The sequence below is a fragment of the Homalodisca vitripennis genome, chromosome 5 (assembly GCF_021130785.1).
Source record: "Homalodisca vitripennis isolate AUS2020 chromosome 5, UT_GWSS_2.1, whole genome shotgun sequence".
Lineage (NCBI taxonomy): Eukaryota > Metazoa > Arthropoda > Insecta > Hemiptera > Cicadellidae > Homalodisca > Homalodisca vitripennis.
Genome location: NC_060211.1, coordinates 23,875,007 through 23,900,050, shown reverse-complemented (window position 1 = coordinate 23,900,050; position 25,044 = coordinate 23,875,007). Strand labels below are relative to the sequence as shown.

General features: G+C 32.6%; 1 protein-coding gene across 4 annotated transcripts in view; it reads left to right on the top strand.

Moving 5' to 3' along the window:
* The window catches only part of LOC124361857 (beta-arrestin-1), a 97,615-nt gene that overhangs the window by 55,414 nt on the left and 17,157 nt on the right, over positions 1-25,044 (top strand). For all 4 annotated transcript variants that reach the window (XM_046815892.1, XM_046815891.1, XM_046815889.1 and 1 more), the window contains exons 2-6: positions 8,837-8,950; positions 15,505-15,535; positions 18,636-18,696; positions 20,849-21,042; positions 22,789-22,967. In XM_046815892.1, coding sequence (XP_046671848.1) covers positions 8,910-8,950; positions 15,505-15,535; positions 18,636-18,696; positions 20,849-21,042; positions 22,789-22,967 — 506 coding nt within the window. In that variant the 5' untranslated portion in view covers positions 8,837-8,909. The remainder of the gene's footprint in view (positions 1-8,836; positions 8,951-15,504; positions 15,536-18,635; positions 18,697-20,848; positions 21,043-22,788; positions 22,968-25,044) is intronic.

The window sequence follows — 25,044 nt, the reverse complement described above, 5'->3', positions numbered from 1 at the left end:
AAACAATTATTATTATATAAATAATTCAGTATTGCTGACATGTACTGCTGAAACATGCAGTAATTCTTAACAAAGAAACGGGCCAAGAACTTTTTAAGGAACAAAATGGTGCCTTACCCTCTCTCTGTCCACTACGGGAAAATATCAGATGTCTGGATCCCCAAAAATTTTTCCCTGGCTACGTTTTTGCTTAACAAAGCTGAATGCTTGGTAATAATTTTAAAATTTGTAAAATGGTAACTGTGCTATTATCGTAATGTTTTATTAAGGAGTGTAGAAGTATTGTGTAAATTATAACTAACTAGAGCTCACAATTACTTCCCCAAATTACTTTCCCCAAAACTCTCCCATGTCTTCAACTGTTGTGTGCTTTGGCTTCACATTGCTGTTTTGGTTCTTCATTCTTAGAGAAACACGAAATTAAAACGTTATTAAGTCCTTTTATTTAGTCTAGTGGCATTGACTAGTAGAGGTCAACCTGGTATCTTGTCGGTATTAGTAAAAGGTATGTGCAGTGAGCAATTATGCAATTTTAGGTCAGCCCTACTAATCCTGTACTGTTATTTCACTATTTGTGTTTGGTGTTGACCTGGTTAGGCCTAGTGGTATCACCCTGCAGTTCCCTCACTGACTACGAGGAGAGGCGATCTCAAAGTACGGGCATGTGAAGAACGAGTCGATAATATCGCCAGGAACTAAAGCTGGCATTATCCTAAAATGTACCATTCATATGAATAGTGACAATTTTACCCTTATTGGATATTTCCAGATCCGGAGATTGGGTTCGGCTGAAGAAGGGCAGGGGGTGGATAATATCCTCTAGGATAAAGAGGACTCGGGAATAAGTTTAGAGATCTACTGTAATGCGAAGTTCTATTTACAGTGTTTAATAGTGACATCGATTGTTTTCCGTTTCTAAAGTTCTTATTCTCGTTTTACATTATTAGAGGTTGTAAATAACGTTGCCTGTGTTCTTCAAAATCTCAGCTAAGTAAGTAATGATTGGGTTAACAGGATTGTTTTAGATTTTTTAGTGCATAAACAAAATAAAAAAAATAATTGAGCGGGTTAATGTATAATATAAGATTTATTCAGATGAAGATGAATATGCCAATAAATCCAAAAGATGGCTTTGGTTATGAGCTATTATATCGTTTATTGCATTACAGTTGTTATATTGATCCACGATTTATGATGCGTCCTATAGGTTTTAGTTTATTGGTTATATTGCCAGCGAATGAGTTGGTAGTGAGTGTGATGGTCTAAGGAGGCCTAGTCTCAACTCAGTTTTTTGGTTATATTGTGAACGAATGAGTTGGTATAGTGAGTGTGATTTGAGATATGCTTTGATAGTCCTCGGCTTAGGAGGCTTAGTCTCAACTCAGTTTCTCGGTTATATTGTGAGCGAATGAGTTGGTAGTGAGTGTGATTGGCTAAGGTCTAGTCTCAACTCAGTTTCTTGGTTATATTGTGAGCGAATGAATTGGTCTAAGGTGGCCAAAAGCTCAACTCATTGTCTTGGTTATATATTGTGAGCGAATGAATTGGTAGTGAGTGTGATTGGCTAAGGTGGCCTAGTCTCAACTCATTGTCTTGGTTGTATTGTGAGCGAATGAATTGGTAGTGAGTGTGATTGGCTAAGGTGGCCTAGTCTCAACTCATTGTCTTGGTTGTATTGTGAGCGAATGAGTTGGTAGTGAGTGTGAGTGGCTAAGGTGGCCTAGTCTCAACTCAGTGTCTTTGTTATATTGTGAGCTAATGAGTTGGTAGTGAGTGTGATTGGCTAAACAGGTCTAGTCTCAACTCAGTTTCTTGGTTATATTGTGAGCGAATGAATTGGTAGTGAGTGATGGGCTAAGGTGGCCTAGGCTCAACTCATTGTCTTGGTTATATTGTGAGCGAATGAATTGGTAGTGAGTGTGATTGGCTAAGGTGGCCTAGTCTCGATTCATTGTCTTGGTTGTATTGTGAGCAAATGAATTGGTAGTGAGTGTGATTGGCTAAGGTGGCCTAGGCTCAACTCATTGTCTTGGTTATATTGTGAGCGAATGAATTGGTAGTGAGTGTGATTGGCTAAGGTGGCCTAGTCTCGATTCATTGTCTTGGTTGTATTGTGAGCAAATGAATTGGTAGTGAGTGTGATTGGCTAAGGTGGCCTAGTCTCAACTCATTGTCTTGGTTGTATTGTGAGCGAATGAGTTGGTAGTGAGTGTGAGTTGGCTAAGGTGGCCTAGTCTCAACTCAGTGTCTTTGTTATATTGTGAGCTAATGAGTTGGTAGTGAGTGTGATTGGCTAAACAGGCCTAGTCTCAACTCAGTGTCTTTGTTATATTGTGAGCGAATGAATTGGTAGTGAGTGTGAGTGGCTAAGGTGGCCTAGTCTCAACTCAGTGTCTTTGTTATATTGTGAGCTAATGAGTTGGTAGTGAGTGTGATTGGCTAAACAGGTCTAGTCTCAACTCAGTTTCTTGGGTATATTGTGAGCGAATGAATTGGTAGTGAGTGTGATTTGAGACATGCTGATTGTTACACGAAGCATTGCTTTAAACTTCGAAGTACGATCTGATAGTCCTTGGCTAAGGAGGCCTAGTCTCAATGCTCAAGATAGAAGACGCATTAGATAACTTAACTCGAACCCGTTTCATAATATGCAAATGAGAATATGCGATCATAGCTGCTCATGCAAAGAACTGGGTAAAATCTTCCCACCTTAGATCACACAAACTCTTGCTATTTTCAAAGCTGTGCATACAACTACGCCCACCTGTATCTATTTTAAACGTATAAAAGTGTGTATTTATACACGAAACATGAGTGAGACATTGTTTACACAGTCCACATACACACTGGTGTGTGTACAGAACAGGTGATCAAGTGGCGAAACGCGTGGAATAATTGGGGTAGGGTCGGGAGGACTGGAGGTGTTGCCTTTGGTTATCGATTTCTCCCCCCGTTGGAAGTGGAACCAACCCTACATGAGCGGCTGGACGTGGGTGTGGTGGGGGGTGGACACACACAACGCTGTCACTCATACAGCACGTCTGGTGTGCCGAGCCCCGTCTATTGCTCGTTCATTTATAGTAATCAGCTAGATTTTGAGCTGTCTAGCGATGGACGTGCCAGTCAGCTATGACACGTCAGAACTCGTGCAGACTGTGCAGTACGGGCGGGGTAATGGAGAAAGACAGATTCCTCTTGCTTAAAAATTATGCCAAGTCAATTGAATAATTGACTCTATAACGTGTTCTGTATTAGTAAAATAAATATTTTATTTTAATTTTCAGAAGTGTTTGGGCGTTACTCGTAATTGATAACACACAGTAGTGTTAACATAATTATGTTGTTCGTGAATGATTTAAAAGAGTACCATTCTATTCTTCTCTGAGCATGGATGTGTAAATCATCGTTAAAAGAAATAACTGCTTGATATATTTAAATTTTTATTATATTACAAATTGCTAATGAGGTTAAAATGTGGGGATTATATTCAACCTTGTGTGTTATTTTATTGTGGAGATCTACCGAACGGAATTCGTAAAGTATGGATTAGTGGCTTATCTAGAAACTAAGTTGAATAATTGACTCTATAACGTGTTCTGTATTAGTAAAATAAATACTTTATTTTAATTTTCAGAAGTGTTTGGGCGTTACTCGTAATTGATAACACACAGTAGTGTTAACATAATTATGTTGTTCGTGAATGATTTAAAAGAGTACCATTCTATTCTTCTCTGAGCATGGATGTGTAAATCATCGTTAAAAGAAATAACTGCTTGATATATTTAAATTTTTTATTATATTACAAATTGCTAATGAGGTTAAAATGTGGGGATTATATTCAACATTGTGTGTTATTTTATTGTGGAAACCTACCGAACGGAATTCGTAAAGTATGGATTAGTGGCTTATCTAGAAATTAAGTTTGGGAGGGGGATCTAACCCGTGGTTTAATTTCAGGACGGAGGAGGGGGGTAGAACGCCCTTTAAAAAATATCGTGTATTAAAAGGACAAGATATTCAGAGAATGTGGTATAAAGTTCGAAAATTTGTAAAATGTATTCGATTAAGAAAATAATCTTCTGCTATTACACGTTCTTCTGTTTGTAATCTTTTAAATACCCATAAAGTGATACCATTATCTATGAATAACGTGAGCTAGGCTACCTGCTGTATTTATATGAGGCGGTCCTACCTGGAGATTTGGAGATTACCTTAAAGTCTATATGTAATGAAAATTGAAATAGTAAACTGTACGCATAAAAACTAAACTAAACTAAAAAGAAATAAATATGACCAAATTTTAATAATTAATGTGTAATATTATTTTGACAAAAGTCTGTGGTAATTGTATTAAAATTGAATCTAATTTTGTGATTCTGTCTTTGTTATAAAGAGATTGTTCTAGCTGAATAAGTAAATTGTACGAGTCTACTGGCTGAATAAGTAAATTGTGCGAGTCTACTGGCTGAATAAGTAAATTGTGCGAGTCTACTGGCTGAATAAGTAAATTGTGCGAGTCTACTGGCTGAATAAGTAAATTGTGCGAGTCTACTGGCTGAATAAGTAAATTGTGCGAGTCTACTGGCTGAATAAGTAAATTGTGCGAGTCTACTGGCTGAATAAGTAAATTGTGCGAGTCTACTGGCTGAATAAGTAAATTGTGCGAGTCTACTGGCTGAATAAGTAAATTGTGCGAGTCTACTGGCTGAATAAGTAAATTGTGCGAGTCAATAAGTCTGGCTGAATAAGTAAATTGTGCGAGTCTACTGGCTGAATAAGTAAACGAGTCTACTTGAATAAGTAAATTGTGCGAGTCTACTGGCTGAATAAGTAAATTGTGCGAGTCTACTGGCTGAATAAGTAAATTGTGCGAGTCTACTGGCTGAATAAGTAAATTGTGCGAGTCTACTGGCTGAATAAGTAAATTGTGCGAGTCTACTGGCTGAATAAGTAAATTGTGCGAGTCTACTGGCTGAATAAGTAAATTGTGCGAGTCTACTGGCTGAATAAGTAAATTGTACGAGTCTACTTTATGACCGCTATCGAGCCGCGCCCGCAGGCCGCTGACAGATCGGAAACATTTCAAAAATTCTTGTCACGCCTTGAATTTGATAAAAGTAACTATCCTCGTGTATCACTCGTGAATCAATTTTTCGTTTTTACTTGGGGTTTTAAAACTAAAATTTCGTGAAAGTACAATTTAATTTAATATAAGCGTTATTAGTGCAGTATGCATTCATCAAAGGATATATTATTTTAATCAATTGGTCTGGAGGCGGGATTTAAATAAGCCACTGACAACTGGATCAAAGTTGTTAATTGACTTTTGTATCTTTCCACATGAATGGTCTATCTTCAATATGAGCGACTGGTTGGTTATTGGATTTAATATTAGAGTAATGAGAAAACTGTCATTTCTCTTGAATATTCAACAGAGTGTAATTTTTATGTTTATTGCCTTAAAGAATTCCTATTTTAATACTAAATGGAATTATACTGCGGAGAGCTACAAAAAATGTATACTTAATTACCAAACTGTGTTTCAACACAAAAAAATATTATGAAATAGAAGTGCATAAAATAAGTAACTTGGAAATTTCATTAATATGTATACAAATATTTTGAAATTCGGTCACAGATTTATTTATAGTAGTTTTAAAGTTTATTTTTAATACATCTTCTAAAGTTTATATTTATTATGTGATAGTGTGCAGCAACATGTATCGAAAATGCAGATAGGTGGTGTGTTACACGAAATATGATCTGCTGGATCATAAATTAGGATATAAGCAATTAAGAGAGGAGATATTATGTAAAAGTGTGCAGGGATGTATGAAAAATGCAGATAGGTGGTGTGTTACACGAAATATGATCTGCTGGATCATAAATTAGGATATAAGCAATTAAGAGAGGAGATATTATGTAAAAGTGTGCAGGGATGTATGAAAAATGCAGATAGGTGGTGTGTTACACGAAATATGATCTGCTGGATCATAAATTAGGATATAAGCAATTGAGAGAGGAGATATTATGTAAAAGTGTGCAGGGATGTATGAAAAATGCAGATAGGTGGTGTGTTACACGAAATATGATCTGCTGGATCATAAATTAGGATATAAGCAATTAAGAGAGGAGATATTATGTAAAAGTGTGCCGGGAAGTATGAAAAATGCAGATAGGTGGTGTGTTACACGAAATATGATCTGCTGGATCATAAATTAGGATATAAGCAATTAAGAGAGGAGATATTATGTAAAAGTGTGCAGGGATGTATGAAAAATGCAGATAGGTGGTGTGTTACACGAAATATGATCTGCTGGATCATAAATTAGGATATAAGCAATTAAGAGAGGAGATATTATGTAAAAGTGTGCAGGGATGTATGAAAAATGCAGATAGGTGGTGTGTTACACGAAATATGATCTGCTGGATCATAAATTAGGATATAAGCAATTAAGAGAGGAGATATTATGTAAAAGTGTGCAGGGATGTATGAAAAATGCAGATAGGTGGTGTGTTACACGAAATATGATCTGCTGGATCATAAATAAGGATATAAGCAATTAAGAGAGGAGATATTATGTAAAAGTGTGCAGGGATGTATGAAAAATGCAGATAGGTGGTGTGTTACACGAAATATGATCTGCTGGATCATAAATTAGGATATAAGCAATTAAGAGAGGAGATATTATGTAAAAGTGTGCAGGGATGTATGAAAAATGCAGATAGGTGGTGTGTTACACGAAATATGATCTGCTGGATCATAAATTAGGATATAAGCAATTAAGAGAGGAGATATTATGTAAAAGTGTGCAGGGATGTATGAAAAATGCAGATAGGTGGTGTGTTACACGAAATATGATCTGCTGGATCATAAATTAAGGATATAAGCAATTAAGAGAGGAGATAATTATGTAAAAGTGTGCAGGGATGTATGAAAAATGCAGATAGGTGGTGTGTTACACGAAATATGATCTGCTGGATCATAAATTAGGATATAAGCAATTAAGAGAGGAGATATTATGTAAAAGTGTTCAGGGATGTATGAAAAAATGCAGATAGGTGGTGCGTTACACGAAATATGATCTGCTGGATCATAAATTAGGATATAAGCAATTAAGAGAGGAGATATTATGTAAAAGTGTGCAGGGATGTATGAAAAATGCAGATAGGTGGTGTGTTACACGACATATGATCTGCTGGATCATAAATTAGGATATAAGCAATTAAGAGAGGAGATATTATGTAAAAGTGTGCAGGGATGTATGAAAAATGCAGATAGGTGGTGTGTTACACGAAATCTGATCTGCTAGATCATAAATAAGGATATAAGCAATTGAGAGAGGAGATGGATAGAGGGAGAGAGTTGACCCATTGTGGGTCTCTTGCAGAATATTCAAGTATGGATACATCAAGATGCTATTGAGTTCACTCTTCAACTCTCGACCGATTTGTAATTTGTTTCTGAATCCATTTTGACATTCTAAAACATGCTGAACCGTTTGTATTGAACTGAAACAGTATGTACTGTCTTCATACATTATACTGTTGTGAACTGTATTAGATTAGCAGGTACTAGAGTGTATTCTGTAAGTTATTAATTTGAGTACACGATCAAATATTGCTTTTTGTTTATAAACTTTAAAGCAACGTTCATGTAATGTCCATATGCAATGTTTCTCTGTAACTATTTTAAATCTTACTGCAAAGCTAATTTATGTGTTATTTACAAGAAATGTTAGTACCAAACAAATGCTATGTATGCTCTTTGCTGTAAATTTTTCTTAAGTTGAGACAAAAAGTTGAATCAGTTTTTCATTTCAACTTGGATAGGAATCAGTGTAAATAGCATTAACCAAAGCTAAGGCTCAATACATAATCAATTTTGAACTGACCTTAACTAGTTTACGTACAGCGCTCACAGTTCTCGCTTCCATTGCTTGAGTTCTGTGGCTAGCAAACTTATGTTTATCAATCATAAAAGAAAATAACTAACTTACATCAGTAATAAACCATGTAAAAGATGATTGATAAAGATATAAATAAGTGATAAGTCCTTGTTCTGTGTTTCTCTTGTTTCCCCAAAACTAGTTGGTTTTTAATCCATGTTGTGTTGTGTGAGATGCTTTACTGACTGATCAACAATGCTAGACAAACACATCTGTTACTTACAGCTGTCTCTGTACATCTGTTGAAAGAGTTGAATTTTTAACGTGCAGAGAAAGACTGTATTGAAGTTTGTAATCTAAATGAGTGTACTTTTACAACAAATTTATTCTGTTCTCTTAGGACGAGAAGCTTATAAATTGCACTTAGTCCTTTGAGAACCTTAGCGCTGCTTCCAGAGTGACAGAATATTCAGGATGGGTAAGGTTAGGGGGTTGGGGCTGCCTCCTGTCGAAATCCATGAGGAAAGAATTAGGACACTAATCTCAAAGTCATGTCCCCCGGAAGAAGGGGAGGCCAGCTCTGAACCAGCGTGTACAGTCAAAGCAGGTAGGGGGTGGCACACCCTTGTTGAGGCTAGCAATAACCTCTGATACTTAGGGAACGAACCCCACCAACTCTAACAATCATCTCCCGCAGTAGACTAGACCTATTGAGTTACCCTTACAAGCCAGAATCTTGACATTTGCGGTGAGTGATGTGCCGCTCCTGGACATCCATAAGGTTGCCCACATTTAAGTGATAGCCTACATCGGTTTTTGCTGTGCCCAGTGGTGGATTCAACTGGAAGGTATAAACCAGCCAGAAGTGATCGCTGGTGGGTTTACAACAAATGTACTTAGACATATAGTACTGTAGTTTATATTAAAAATGTATGATGGTGTTGCAGGTATCTGGCAAGAAGGGGGCCCCGCCCCCGCAGTCTTCAGGGTGTACAGCCCTGTTGATTCCACCCTCTCGACATGGAAGGAGATGATGCCAGTGGAAAGCGCCAGGCTACTAGGTACAGTTCATTTACATCATTTCAATTACCTGATGAATTTGAATCAAATGAAAGTATAAAAAAGCCTTTTTTGTAACTATCAGGATAATTAAATTAACTATCATATACATGTAACTGAAATCTGTGTACCATTTTTGCAAACACCTGAGTGTGTGCAGACAATAGATATCTTACTATTACTGTGTTAGGGGAGAAGTAAAGTACTAAGAAACAGAAAGTGTGCAATAATTTGCCCCTATTATTCGACCCAATTATTTGTCCCTATGCAGGTCTTGAGAAAAGTGAAGAAACTGTGGTAAAACAAAGATAAAAAAGGTACTTATGGTCAAAGTTATATAACCTAGTAAGAAAATGATATATAATATGTTTATCAAAACTTTATATTTTTTCTTCATTTGCTGTTCTATTACCTCATAAATACATGTCACAGAGAATTAATCACCCACGATTTACCTTTCCCAAATTATGAAAAAGGATTGAGTTTGTAAATTGTGTCATGTGTCTAACTACAAAATGATTAAATCTATTACCATACAAAATATTTGTTTTGCCCTGAAATTCTTAGGTTTCTATTACCTTTCAAATTAGTTATCTTTAGTAAAGTAAAAGTTTCCAATGTAAGTTTTAAAGTTGTGAGGTAGATGCTTTGATTAAAGTGGTATCCCCATGTTTTGAGTGCTCATAAAGGTCCCAGTGATTAAACCAGAAATGCTGTTTAAGTTTTTTTTTCCATTTTAGTCATTCAAAAAATAATAGGAAGACTAACATGTTTATGTTTATTAATGTTCATAGCTTTTGCTAGTCTGAAATGATTCCAGTACTCGTAATGGTCAGCATTCTATAAACATACTTCATATTGAGGGGTCAGCTCTTAAAAGTGTTAACCACGATCAATTAACTCATTGCATTGACTTGTTGACGTCTTCTATGGGGCAGACTAGCCACATTGATACTGCTGACCCAAGTGTGTATAAACTGGCCTAACTGATTGTAGAAAATTGTAACGATTTTACTATGATATCCATGATCAATTTAAACGTATTGTCAATAAAATTAAAATTAATAACATGCACCATTTATTTAAAGCATTTCATGAAAATTGTCTGTAAAGAATTGGTTAATTTTTAAATACATTTCCACCACATTTGAAATATATGTGGTTAAGTAAGCTGACTCTTCAAGAAGGTTCAATTTTTTAACACCAGACAGTAACAATTTAACAGTAATTAAGAACACTGAGATACAATTTAATTAAGTTACATGTTTGTGGTATTTATTTTTGTGCTGTAATCCAGATATTTAGAGGTTGAGTGTTTGAGAAATTTGAGTACGGTATATAAACTTTGACAAGTTTGTCCTTACATTGTCTAGAATTCTGCATAGTGCTTTCGTTAGTGTAGGTTTTAATAATCTGAGAACTCTTGTACATCCAGATTGTCTAGGGGTGAATTGAAATTGGGCTATCAAGAAGATTAAGTAAAAATTGTCAGTTAGCCAAAAAATCAGACCAATACCTACATAGTTTGGATTCTTGTATTTACATTGTTAGCAACCTAATGTAGTCATTAAAGATAATTTCTGAGGATCAGTTGATATTAGGCAATATGAAGAGTACACAGAGCAACACCACTCATTCCGAATGTTGTTCATCTCGTTTTCATTCGTCACTTGATATTTGACCTCTTAAGAAAGAAAGATAATTTCTGTGGATCAGTTGATATTAGGCAATATGAAGAGTACACAGAGCAACACCACTCATTCCGAATGTTGTTCATCTCTTATTCATTCGTCACTTGATATTTGACCTCTTAAGAAAGAAAGATAATTTCTGTGGATCAGTTGATATTAGGCAATATGAAGAGTACACAGAGCATCACCACTCATTCCGAATGTTGTTCATCTCTTATTCATTCGTCACTTGATATTTGACCTCTTAAGAAAGAAAGATAATTTCTGAGGATCAGTTGATATTAGGCAATATGAAGAGTACACAGAGCAACATCACTCATTCCGAATGTTGTTCATCTCGTATTCATTCGTCACTTGATATTTGACCTCTTAAGAAAGAAAGATAATTTCTGAGGATCAGTTGATATTAGGCAATATGAAGAGTACACAGAGCAACACCACTCATTCTGAATGTTGTTCATCTCTTATTCATTTGTCACTTGATATTTGACCTCTTAAGAAAGAAAGATAATTTCTGAGGATCAGTTGATATTAGGCAATATGAAGAGTACACAGAGCAACACCACTCATTCTGAATGTTGTTCATCTCTTATTCATTCTTCACTTGATATTTGACCTCTTAAGAAAGAAAGATAATTTCTGAGGATCAGTTGATATTAGGCAATATGAAGAGTACACAGAGCAACACCACTCATTCTGAATGTTGTTCATCTCGTATTCATTCGTCACTTGATATTTGACCTCTTAAGAAAGAAAGATAATTTCTGAGGATCAGTTGATATTAGGCAATATGAAGAGTACACAGAGCAACACCACTCATTCTGAATGTTGTTCATCTCTTATTCATTCGTCACTTGATATTTGACCTCTTAAGAAAGAAAGATAATTTCTGAGGATCAGTTGATATTAGGCAATATGAAGAGTACACAGAGCAACACCACTCATTCTGAATGTTGTTCATCTCGTATTCATTCGTCACTTGATATTTGACCTCTTAAGACAGAAAGATAATTTCTGAGGATCAGTTGATATTAGGCAATATGAAGAGTACACAGAGCAACACCACTCATTCTGAATGTTGTTCATCTCGTATTCATTCGTCACTTGATATTTGACCTCTTAAGAAAGAAAGATAATTTCTGAGGATCAGTTGATATTAGGCAATATGAAGAGTACACAGAGCAACACCACTCATTCCGAATGTTGTTCATCTCGTATTCATTCGTCACTTGATATTTGACCTCTTAAGAAAGAAAGATAATTTCTGAGGATCAGTTGATATTAGGCAATATGAAGAGTACACAGAGCAACACCACTCATTCTGAATGTTGTTCATCTCGTATTCATTCGTCACTTGATATTTGACCTCTTAAGAAAGAAAGATAATTTCTGAGGATCAGTTGATATTAGGCAATATGAAGAGTACACAGAGCAACACCACTCATTCCGAATGTTGTTCATCTCGTATTCATTCGTCACTTGATATTTGACCTCTTAAGAAAGAAAGATAATTTCTGAGGATCAGTTGATATTAGGCAATATGAAGAGTACACAGAGCAACACCACTCATTCTGAATGTTGTTCATCTCTTATTCATTCGTCACTTGATATTTGACCTCTTAAGAAAGAAAGATAATTTCTGAGGATCAGTTGATATTAGGCAATATGAAGAGTACACAGAGCAACACCACTCATTCTGAATGTTGTTCATCTCGTATTCATTCGTCACTTGATATTTGACCTCTCAAGAAAGAAAGATAATTTCTGTGGATCAGTTGATATTAGGCAATACGAAGAGTACACAGAGCAACACCACTCATTCTGAATGTTGTTCATCTCGTATTCATTCGTCACTTGATATTTGACCTCTCAAGAAAGAAAGATAATTTCTGTGGATCAGTTGATATTAGGCAATACGAAGAGTACACAGAGCAACACCACTCATTCTGAATGTTGTTCATCTCGTATTCATTCGTCACTTGATATTTGACCTCTTAAGAAAGAAAGATTATATTTGTGGGAATGTTTACGACACGTGACCTGCTACTAAATTGAGGCGAGCATATAATCGAGTTTGTTTGGTGTTTTGTCACGTCTTGGAATTGATCCAACTCCCTATTGAACGGAAGTTATGACGATATGGTACATTTGGTACATGGATGTTTGTTACACAACACAAAAATGAGTGAGTATTCCAGGATTATTTCTACTAGGGGGTCAGCTTGTATGTGAGTCAGGCTCTGCTTTTGAAATTGATTAAATAGCAATTAAATGTGTGCAAAATGGAAAACTAAAGTCTTACGTCAGATGAAAATCTAATAATCATTTTGTACCTTATTCACTGCAAACTAAAATGCACCAAACTAATAAATTAGTGAAAGAGGATTTAGTTAGTTAATGCTTTAGTGGTTATAAGAATTCTTTCATAATGCTTTTTTAGCTTCAAATAAACAAACTAAAACAATGTTGTAATAGTTATATGTAAATCTCTATTAAAAATCATCATACAAATATCTGTGTCAAAAAGTAGCCTTTATACTTTTTCCACATTGTGTTGTTTAATGATATAAAATATTACTATTTTCATTGAGGTAGTAATAAAAACGCTTCTGATGCATTACATATACAAATACTACTGATTTGTAATCAGCGGATTAATATTACTATTTTCATTGAGGTAGTAATAAAAAACGCTTCTGATGCATTACACACTAATACTACTGATTTGTAATCAGCTGATTAATATTACTATTTTCATTGAGGTAGTAATAAAAACGCTTCTGATGCATTACACACTAATACTACTGATTTGTAATCAGCGGATTAATATTACTATTTTCATTGAGGTAGTAATAAAAACGCTTCTGATGCATTACACACTAATACTACTGATTTGTAATCAGCGGATTAATATTACTATTTTCATTGAGGTAGTAATAAAAACGCTTCTGATGTATTACATACAAATACTACTGATTTGTAATCAGCTGATTGTTTCATTTGACACATGAGATTACAGCTCATTGTTGTCATTGTGAACACTTGCCACTGAAATCTGTTATGATGCATTATAACTTGTTTTGCTGAATAGATCTTTAAATTTTGTCTTAGTTGTCTATATACTGTAACCAAGTAGCACTTTTTAAACATACAATTAGTTGGTTAACACACTATTTTTATTACTTAAAATGAGCTGATTTACTCAATTTGCCAAAGAAAATCGATTAAGTTGAATTTTGATTACTTACATTTTAGCTTAGTATTACATTTAAATCTAAAATTACTAGCTCATTGTTGTTGATCGTATTTAGTAAAAAATATCATTCACGGTAAGAAAATTATACAATAATAAAATTGTATACACTAACTAAACTTTAATGTAATGACTGGTATTTGATTACAATACATAAAAAAATAAAATAAATTAATATATATATATATATATATATATATATTTTTTAGATCAATATGGCAAAACTACATGTACTGGTTCTAAACAAATGTCATAGCGAGTATACAAAATGACAACAATGAGCAGATAATTTCAGCTGTCAAATGCAGTAATCAGGTGATTATTAGTCAGCAGTTAAACAACATTAGTAATTTTACTATTGTATTTTAAGCCAGAGATAGCACTCAGTAAAACCTGTATTACTTGTTTATTTTTTGTAATAGCGAAATAAACTTGATATACAATTTTTTATCTAAACCTAACCATGGCTATTCTAAACTAAACAGATAGAATTGACATGTGTCTTCTTGATATTGGGTTTCTATCTAGAAGAATGAATATGCAAAAGAAAAACTTAGATGTAGATTTATAAATAGAAATTTTTTAGTGTTGAAAAGTCTCAAGACGTGTATTAGACACCAGAATAACACATTGAAGTAAATTTCTTGACCTTAGGTTTGTACCGAGGGGATAAAAATATGCAATAAAATTGCAGAAATACTCATAAAATATCATTCTCACTTTGACTATTTTTGACCATTCTGTCATTTTCTTTAAACTGTGCCATGTTATAGCAAAATAAAGTACAAATTCTTGTTTGGTAGGAAGAACAGATTGTATGCATGTGTTTGAACTTTCTAAACGGTGTAGTTGTTTTATCTCTTGTACTAGAGGGCTGATTTGATAATTATGCAGAAGTTGTATTTAATTTATTTTGTTATTTATAACTGAAAACAACCAAGCACAGCATGTATTTCTTTAAGGTAACTTAGTGTTTTTTATTAAGAAATATTTACTTTCTACCCATTGGATTTTGCTTGCCAGTGCCCATACAAGCCAATGTTACATTCTTGCGTACATGTATTCCTGTGGAATGGAGGAGAACAGAAACCAACACAACTTGACCAATCTGTGTAGAAATTTTGACGCATGTACATTTCTCAAAGAAATTGTAATAAAGATTATTGACTATTTGACTATTCAGATATATAATAATAATCCTTATCCAGAATTGTACTTAATTTTACAATATACATCTTGTAACAACATATGTATTTTTTACTGTAATTTTGAATCAATTTCCTCAATAATTTACACATGATGCTTAAAAACTCTACATCTTCTGATTTTTACTTAATATTTTAATATAATCTGTGTTCTCCTATTCTAAGAACAAAACAAAAAGCATGAAACGTGAGGAGTACGATATGTCAATATTAGAGCCACGAGTGTAAACCAAGTGTATTGTTAAGCTGTAATTACCAATCTCGCGCATCTCTTGCTTTCAAGGTTTACAGTATCCCTTACCCCAAGGTCTCTCTGTTCCATAACCTATCTAATTCTGTAATAATTTAAAAATAGACTGTGGTTCACAGTTATCAATCTAAAATACATTCTGTTTATTTTGTTTCAGAGTATTCAAGAAGAGTTCACCAAATGGAAAGGTGAGTTTAAGGCCAACTCTATATATATTCTTAAATAATAAAGACATTCCAGTTCACTTCAAGAACCAAGCTTGGCTTGCTTTTTTCCTTGCCCATTGCCCTCCAGAACTTGTGTATTTTATTTAGCCTTATGCAGCCATACCGTGTTACTTTTGTATGGTCCAACTGCAGCTCACTGTGTCCACCTGTTTCCCAATATTCTGCCCAAGGTCTTATCATGCCAGAAACATACTGTAGGTGTTAAAAATTCTAGGCATATCAATATTTACAAAGGTTACATCAAATCAAATATATCCTTGTTACATGTTATTTAAAAAGCAGTGAGTAACATTAAGAAAATTAAAATTATAACTAATCAATTCAGTTCTATAACTACAAACAAATAACAATAATTATAACTAAAGGAATTGAAAAGCATCAACCCCTCCTTTCAGCAAACTCTTGTGATTAATAGAAAGGCCTTGCAAACAAATATAATTTTGTTTTCTTTTTTCTGAGGTTATCTCAGTAATTTGATCATCCACCAGTATGTTTAAAATATTTATAATTTCTTCGTTGTAATAAACAGATTGTGTCTTTTGAGCTGTGAAGTCATATACTTTTCGATATTTACCAATGTTATTATTGGAGGTATATTCTGGGTTATTGGAGGTATTTCACAAGGATGTTTTAAAATATTTCATTCACTAAAAATAGGTGCATATTTAAATACGAAATTGAGTGTAAAAATAATTTTATAAATAAAATAATTTCCTGCCTCACGTAGGATGTAAGATAGGATCTTGACAGGAGGGGGCTCTTACCCATCCTGAGTATCCTGTTACTCTGGAACTGTTAAATCTGGAAGCAGCATTTAGGTCCTTTTAGGATTAGGTGCCTCAACTTCTTGTCCTTAGTGAACGATGTACTGAGATGAGAGATGGAAGATAGACCATTTTCTGTCACATCAGGCCATGTAAGAGAACCAACCAGTTATTAATGTGTACATTGCTTTATTTGGGAATTATGTCAATTGTGGGGTAACATTGGATATTCTCACATCAACTTTTGTTGTAAAACACGCTTTAATTTATTCACTCCTGAGAATTTATCATATACATCTTTCAAGAATGTCAGCTCCTTCCTTGAAGTATCTACAACAAATCCTACCTGTAATTGATGGATTATTCTTTTTAATTTGATTTCTTTCCTTCCTAGTCTATAATATAGAATATTTTAGGCCCAAAAAGTAAAAATTTTCAGTAGGTATTTCTAACAATGATGTAACCAAAAATAATTTCAGAAGACTCACAAATAGCTTAAATATAACAAACAGCCATGATCTTCTTATAACCATGTATAACTTATACAAATATACAAATTAAATACTTAGGTCTTGTACAAAAATGGTTATCATATTTAATAATTTGGGGTTTACAATAGGAATATCATACCCTACAATATTATAGCTTATTTTATAAATCCTTTCTAAAAGAATCAATCATTTTTTTTTTTGAAGTGAAAACTTCTTTACCGACACCGACATGCTAAAGTGGTTTCCATGGAAACGTTAATAATCTTTGGAAAATTTGTTTATTCTATTTTAGTCACTTTGTGCTATTTATGATATATTAAACGCCTAATACTAAATCTACGCAATGTAATATGCTAATGAAAATAGTATATCTATAGCTATGGAGAGCCAGACTAGCGCACGCGCAGTAGCCTGTGTACACGTATACACTAATACATCGACTATTTCTGACTGTATTATGTGCGCGTTGGACGCTTTTTGGATAAGTATAATTTTGTGAGTCACGTCAACAATACGTTATAGTAGCAGTACATCTGTAATTGTAAATGTGACGCGTTGTACATTAAGTATTAGAGTGTAGAATACATAAGTAAAGTTAAATTGACCACGTGGGAAGTTCAACTTGTGTGTACTAGATTTTGTTTATTTAAGTGAATTTTTAATTTGACTCTTATTGTAATTATTTAATTGAAGGATTACTGTTTATTTATTGAATTTAAATTCATTGACTTCAGTATAAAAGTGAGCATGAAACATTAATATTTTTATACAGATAAATGAATAATGAAAACAACGAATATATTTTTAAACATTGATATTAAGCGGAGACTTTAATATTAACTTCGCAGATGACAAAAATTTATCATTAATTGAATTTTTGAATGAAACATTAGGTTTGACTATGTCTAATGATCGAAAAGTCAGTACAACAAAGTATAAAAACGACTATCGATGCTGTTTTTATACGATATTTAGATAAATTTCAATCAAACATTTTTATTTCTTATTTCAGTTACCATAAACCTATTGTATCTTTTTAGAATACCTACAATGACATGATTGAACGAACAGATAATCTAAGTATTGTCGAAATTAATGATGACAATGATGTAAATAATGAAAATAATGTTCAAACTTGAATTCATTGAAATTCGTGTAAATATAAATACTATGTATAATTAAGATAATTGTATATTAATTATTTTTTCAACCACTTTGTATTTATATTTTGTTCATGATTTGTTTAACCCAACATATGTAACTAATAAATAAAACATAAAAAAATTTCATATAATTTCTTTTCAACCACTTTGTATTTATATTTTGTTCATGATTTGTTTAACCCATCATATGTAACTAATAAATAAAACATAAAAAATTTCATATAATTTTTGCATATAGTTTTAATTACTCTCAACTTAATAGTTCCGTTTTCACTTCTATCGGCAGTCCCACGACTGCTATTTTTTTTAATTAATGGGATCCCAACTTTTCAGCAAGCTTGACCAGTACAAAACTGAGTTGAAAGGGGGAGGGCTTTGTAGGAGGAGTGATGTTTCCTGAATGAGCATTTTCAAGGTTAACAGGTGACTTTTGAGGCAGAGGCCCTAGTGCTCTTGCTCCCTTATTAAAGTACTTATCATTGCCCAAGATAGAACTGTAGTGAAGGTGTTAATCTCAAGAAACTTAGACAGTTGTGCACAGACTAGATTGCATTGATTTTATTTTTAGTTTAAAAGCAAAAAGTTCTTGTCTTTGTGACAGTTATGCCGTCAATTGTGCTTCTGAAATTTATTTTCATTTCAGATAACTGTGTATCTAGGAAAGAGGGACTTTGTGGACCACATAACACATGTCGACCCTATCGGTAAGTAGCCACACAACATTTTTCACTGTAGAGTCAGTTATAAAAATTATTTATTTTAACACTATTATTGAAATTTAATGTACGTAATCATTGATGCGATATCATGTTGAAATTTATAGCAGATGTTAAATACTCGAGCCGTTTTAAATATAATTGGCTTCTTTGTACTCCTTTTTATAACATTAAAGAATTTTTCAAAATAAAAATATTACATTTTAAGTATTTTCATTCCTTGCCAATCTATTTATGTGTGGGATCTCATATTGTTGCATGACCACTGCAGATTTTAGTGTTATGTTGATATTGTTTCTATTTCAGAATGATGTTGTTATTTAGTTTTTAGTCCATATTCTCTTTTATTACTGTTCTGTTTTACAACTCATTCAAATTTAATTTATCAATTGTTTGCTATTAATATGTATTACTTATTGTATTTGTCATCATGTTAACACATTGGCACTGAATATTAGTTAAATTAGAATACCTAGTAAAATGGTTTGTTATTTTCATTAATTATGTACATTAATACCATCATGCAGCTAATTTTCTTTCATAGTGTTTAAATTTGTGTGTAATATGTATTTATCCATTTATTATTAATCTTATCTTGGAATAATTTAATTAATTAGTTATAAGTATTGCGACTTGGCTAATGAGCTGCATTATGTGTTTTCCAATGTTTATGTAAATGATATGACAATAAAATATTTGAATTTTAATTGAAAATGACCAACCATAATACATATCACAGGCAGACTTCTATCATTCTTTAAAAGATTACTTATTCATCTTTTACAAGTAGTTAATTAATTATTTTCCTGTTCCTTGTATATTTCTGTTCCTTTTTTTTACCTAAAAGGTGTTTTAAATTGACAGCATAGAGAAAAACATTGCTGTGTTAATGAAACAGAAGTTTAGTGTAATTAGCACTAGGCTTAGTTGAAAGATGTCTTTGGACATTTGGTAAATAGCGTAATTAGAGTCTACCTTAAAAATTCTATAAATAATGTGCTAGTTTGATCTCTAAAACATCCTTGTTTCTTTAAGTTTACTGGTCTACTTCTTTATTACTGTAATACAAAATTACATATAAAATAAAAATGTAGCATTTCCCATGGACTATTGGTTGACAATCAGAATTTTGTATAAACAAAGATTTGTCACACATGTGTGTTTTATAAAGACTATAAAATATATAGTTTGCCTAACACACAATCGTGTTATAAATATTTTAAAGCTACAACCAGGGTTATTGAGTAAGCAGTCCTATAAATATAATTATATATTTCTCATAAAACCTTTTAAAAATCTAATATTTTCAAGGTGAGCAGTTATTAGCTGATTTTTAGTGAAGCCTTTCATTCAAGGAGCTAAAAATCTTTTATTTCTATCTGTCTGCATGTTATCTTGAAAATTAAATGGCCTATAACATGAAATTTTGCTTGAAGCTTAATTTCCAAAAATAAGCAACAACGAATTTGATGATGATGCATGTCACTCCATGGGATTTTGCTGAGCGTTAACAAACCTTTTTACATTAATCTTGTAGTCGTAATCATGATGGCAATTAGATAATTGCAGATCAAATAAATATATAAAAAAATTGAGTACACTTATTAGAAATTGTAACAAATAAAGTAGTAATACATGTAGTGTAACGAAAAGACCTGTAGACTTGAAATTTTGTATGCAATCTCAACAAAGTTGGTACATGACATGTACTAACGTACCATACACCATACCATATGTTGACAAGTTAAGAGTATGCCTCTACTTTGTTGGTATGTGGGCAGAAAACAAAGTTGTTCTTTCCACTCACCAGTGGACATGATGCGTTATGTCCTGTCAAAAGTTTCTTCCGAGGTCTGTCTGTCGGATGCCATTGTAAACAGTTTTCCAGTGAGACTTCTGTGTTCTATCTAATCTATGGTTATTGTGTTCTTAGATCTTTTAAGTTACCTATACTAACATTATCAAATCTGAAAATTAAATTAACTGTACAGCTAGGCATTAAATTCTTTTCTTGTAATACTATGATTTTGTTTTAATTGCACGTTTCTCTCTCTACCACTAAGTTTAATATAAGTTTTAGAGTAAATTTGTTTAAATAATTTCCAGTAAACTCAGTCATAATCTTGCCTGTCTATTGCAGATGGAGTAGTGTTGATAGACCCTGAATATGTGAAAGAAAGGAAAGTGTTTGGACATGTGCTCGCTGCGTTTCGTTATGGACGAGAAGATTTGGATGTACTGGGTCTTACGTTTAGAAAAGACCTGTACCTTGCCGCGGAACAGATCTTTCCTCAGGAAAGTAACACATCGAAAAGGCCTCTTACCAGGTTACAGGTAAATTTCAGAAACTTATTTGGTTTTAGGGTTAAATTATAACTTTCATTTCTTAATTAAATAAAGGGTTTTTTATCAAATAAACAATGATGGTGGTATGTATAAAATATATCATCAATAACATCTGCAAACTGAAAAAAACCATTTGATATCTATTAGAAAGTGGGAAAAGATGCCGTTGGTTTAAGTCTAGAGTAGTTAGTGTCAGGTTTAATAGCTCATACTCATCTAGCTCTATAGTCTCAAAAGAGGTATTTTCAAGAAAGATTAATTTTTAATAAAGATAAACTTTCTTTATCTTTATTAAAGAATAGTTTATCTTTAATAACTATTTTTATTAAAAACAACTTATAATTACTTATTAAAAGTAATATAAGTTTACTTTTAATAACTGAAATCTACTCAGTTTTTTTTTTATAACATTGAAAAGTGGTTTTAGTAATTGTCGATTTTAAACACTTTTCAGATGTCTGGTGCAATGAGCCAATTCTGACACTGAACTCAAGTTTCAGATATAATAACAGATAAAAATATTATACATATTTGTTAAATTTAATATATTTTAACCCTTTTTTTAAAAAAATTGTTATTTGAAATTCAAATATTTATTATATTGTTCCATAAGGTTTTGAACTACTATGTCAGAGAAATATGTTGCTTGTAAAGAAGCAAACTTGTAAATTGTTGACCACTATGGAACTCCTCTAAGGAAAGAAACTGGCAAAACTAACCAGACAGATAATTTAAGCACAAACGATCATGGCATGTGTCTTTTGGGATAGGCTAGATATCTTGTTAGTGAATCTTATTCCAAGAAACTAAACAGACCTTGAAATGACACCAGCTTGCCATACAAGACCATGTCTTCTGGTGTGGTGCCCCTGAGTGGCCTATTGTGGCCTGCAGAGAAACAAAATCTAATCATGGCCTTTGGGTGGAAACCAATAAATAATCACCTTTGCAATCCAGACTCTGTAATTACTAATTATTTATTTTCAATTCTTTCTGTATTTACAATTATTGCTTAGTGTTTAATAATTAAAAATAACGAAGATGTGGAAACTGCAGTCATGAATGTATTTTCCACATATATTAGATTTCTTTGCAACTGAAAAGCTTGTTGAGTAGTTTGAGAAACGTTTGAAAAAATGTGAAAATTATGTAGAAAGGTAGGTGAAAGTATGTTGAATTCAAACAAATATATCTTGGTAGTATTTACAGTATTTTTCTTCCATTAAAATTTTGGAATAAAAAATACTCCTTGTATTTTAATGTGTTTACAATTTGCCTGATGGTTCAGGTTATAAATCATTTTCAAAATTTCTAAACAAGTGCTGAATTTGTATTTAATAGATAAACATCCATGAGTCTAGATATGAAATACAAATCAGAAGGTTTTCTTTGTACCTGCTAACATGAATGGGTGACCACTGTGTGATATCATATTCCCTGATAACCTTATGTACATAGTCAAAGGTAGTTTGGTCCATGGTACATTTTTACACCATTGGTCCTCAGTTGAGTATTGTAGGGATCATTATCCTCAATTTCACCATAGTTTAATGTGTCCTTCACTTTTTTGAAGTTTTATAAAGGAATTTGGATTTCAAGAAAGTATTTTACTTAGCATAACAAATTCGACATGCATTGTACAAATAAGTAACAGAGTTTTCTCTAACTGTATTATTTGTTATTCCTGTTCTTATTTTATTTAAATATATTACAAAACTAAATGCTTGCCTGTAGGAACGTTTAATGAAGAAGTTGGGCCCCAATGCCTACCCTTTCTACTTTGAGTTGCCTCCCCATTGCCCTGCGTCAGTTACCCTTCAGCCCGCCCCTGGGGACACGGGGAAGCCCTGCGGAGTCGACTATGAACTTAAGGCCTTTGTGGGAGAAACTCAAGATGACAAACCACACAAAAGGTAAATAGCATTGTTTTACAACTTAACCCTATGCACTCGAAGGCAGTATTTATAATTTATCCTTGGACCTCGTATGGTCAGCTCTACTAGCTGCCGCCATTTGGTCAGAAGCACAGATTAATTTTTGCCGTAATGGTATCTCAGCTTTTAAGGACAGCTCAACATAGCAGTTATTTTCTAATATTTTCTTTGCTTTATAATGAATTGTGAGTGCTGAAACCTATCAAGCAGCTTTATCTTAAAATAATTTTTAAGTAAAGCAGTACATTTTAAATTATCCTATAATTCTTTTCTAAACATTGACTGTGCAAATAAAACGAATGACACGTAGTGGGCCTATAGACTGAAGGGATAGAAACCTTGAAAATTTTACTAGAAGACTTGTTCAAACTATTCTTGACTACACATAGGTATGTATTTAAAAAAATTTTACTCTGTAAAAAATTTAAAGACAGAGAAAAATGTAAAATAGTTTATATCAGAGTACAACAATACTGTAAAGACCTACTTTGTAACATTTTATTTACAAATCTTTGTTAACAATATACATAATTATAAGAGTTACATTTTCAAATGTATGTTTATCTTTGTATTAAAAAGATTCATACAATATAAATTTTTTATTTCTTCTTTAAACATTTAAAATTACTATGTAAATAACACAGAAGAAATTGAAAAATAATTTCCATCTGGTGAGGCAAAAACAACAAACATATTTAAAATAACAATACTTTCAGAGTCTAAGATGTGATTAAATTGAGACAATTATTTAGTTTTTGCTCTGATTTTATAATTATTACATTAACCTCTTTAACACTAATTTCATATTGAAGACTAAAATGACTTAAATTTAGTAGTTTTGTGGTTGTAACAAAGGCTTGCTTTTTTATGTGTTATGTTGATAGATAGTATCACAACTTTATTCTTTGGTGACATTATTTACTGATATTGAGTTGGTTTTGTACTCTATAGCCTTGTAACAAAGGCTTGGTTTTTTATGTGTTATGTTGATAGATAGTATCACAACTTTATTCTTTGGCAACATTATTTACTGATATTGAGTTGGTTTTGTACTCTATAGCCTTGTAACAAAGGCTTGGTTTTTTATGTGTTATGTTGATAGATAGTATCACAACTTTATTCTTTGGCAACATTATTTACTGATATTGAGTTGGTTTTGTACTCTATGTTTACATTATCTTTATTCATAATAAATAGAAGTTTACTTTGTATTTGTAAATAATCCACTTAGTCCTGTACTGTATATAATGTATGCATGCCATTTACCTGAACTGTGCCTAAATAATTTATTTTACTTTAAAATACTATTATAGAAAGTATTATTATATTATATTATAGTAGAAAATTATTAATGAAAAATTAATCACATGATAAGCAATAGGTTTGTTTTCGGACTTTGCCCTTTGTTATAAAAAAATAGAACACTGTTTCTATGAAGAATGAAGTTTCTTCAGATTTTAATAAATCTTGGGGCATAAGGTTGAGTATATACAAATTTGCATTTTGAAATTTGAATTTTCTAATAATAATAAACCAGTAATAATGTTAACCGTAATAATTAATCAATAATTCCTATGTAACATTTAATGGGCTTTACTATTCATATAAATTATCAATTTTTATTCCTATTTAATAGTTTCAAGCAATACCTGGTACTGTCTACTTTTTAGTTTTTACTTGACAATACTTTTACTTCTGATGCAAATGTTTTTTGTATATCACCTGGTAACTCCACAACTAATTATTTTTTACGTTTACTATACAAAAACTATAAATTTCAAATGCTATAATTTGATACTTAAGACATAATACTAATTCATGTAAAATACATGATTTGGTTATACTTAGGTCTATGAGTTCTATAAAAAATTTTAATTCATGAACATTTTAGTGAAAATAAATGTAAAACTGATTGCTTCTGCGAGGAGTTCCCTGGATGATTGCTTAACAATGGGTTATTCTAGCGAGGATGTGCTGTTATCAGTGATAACAAGTTTGCAATCCAATCTCAATGAGACTCCAGATCATATCACTGCCAGTTATTATTTGTAATGTT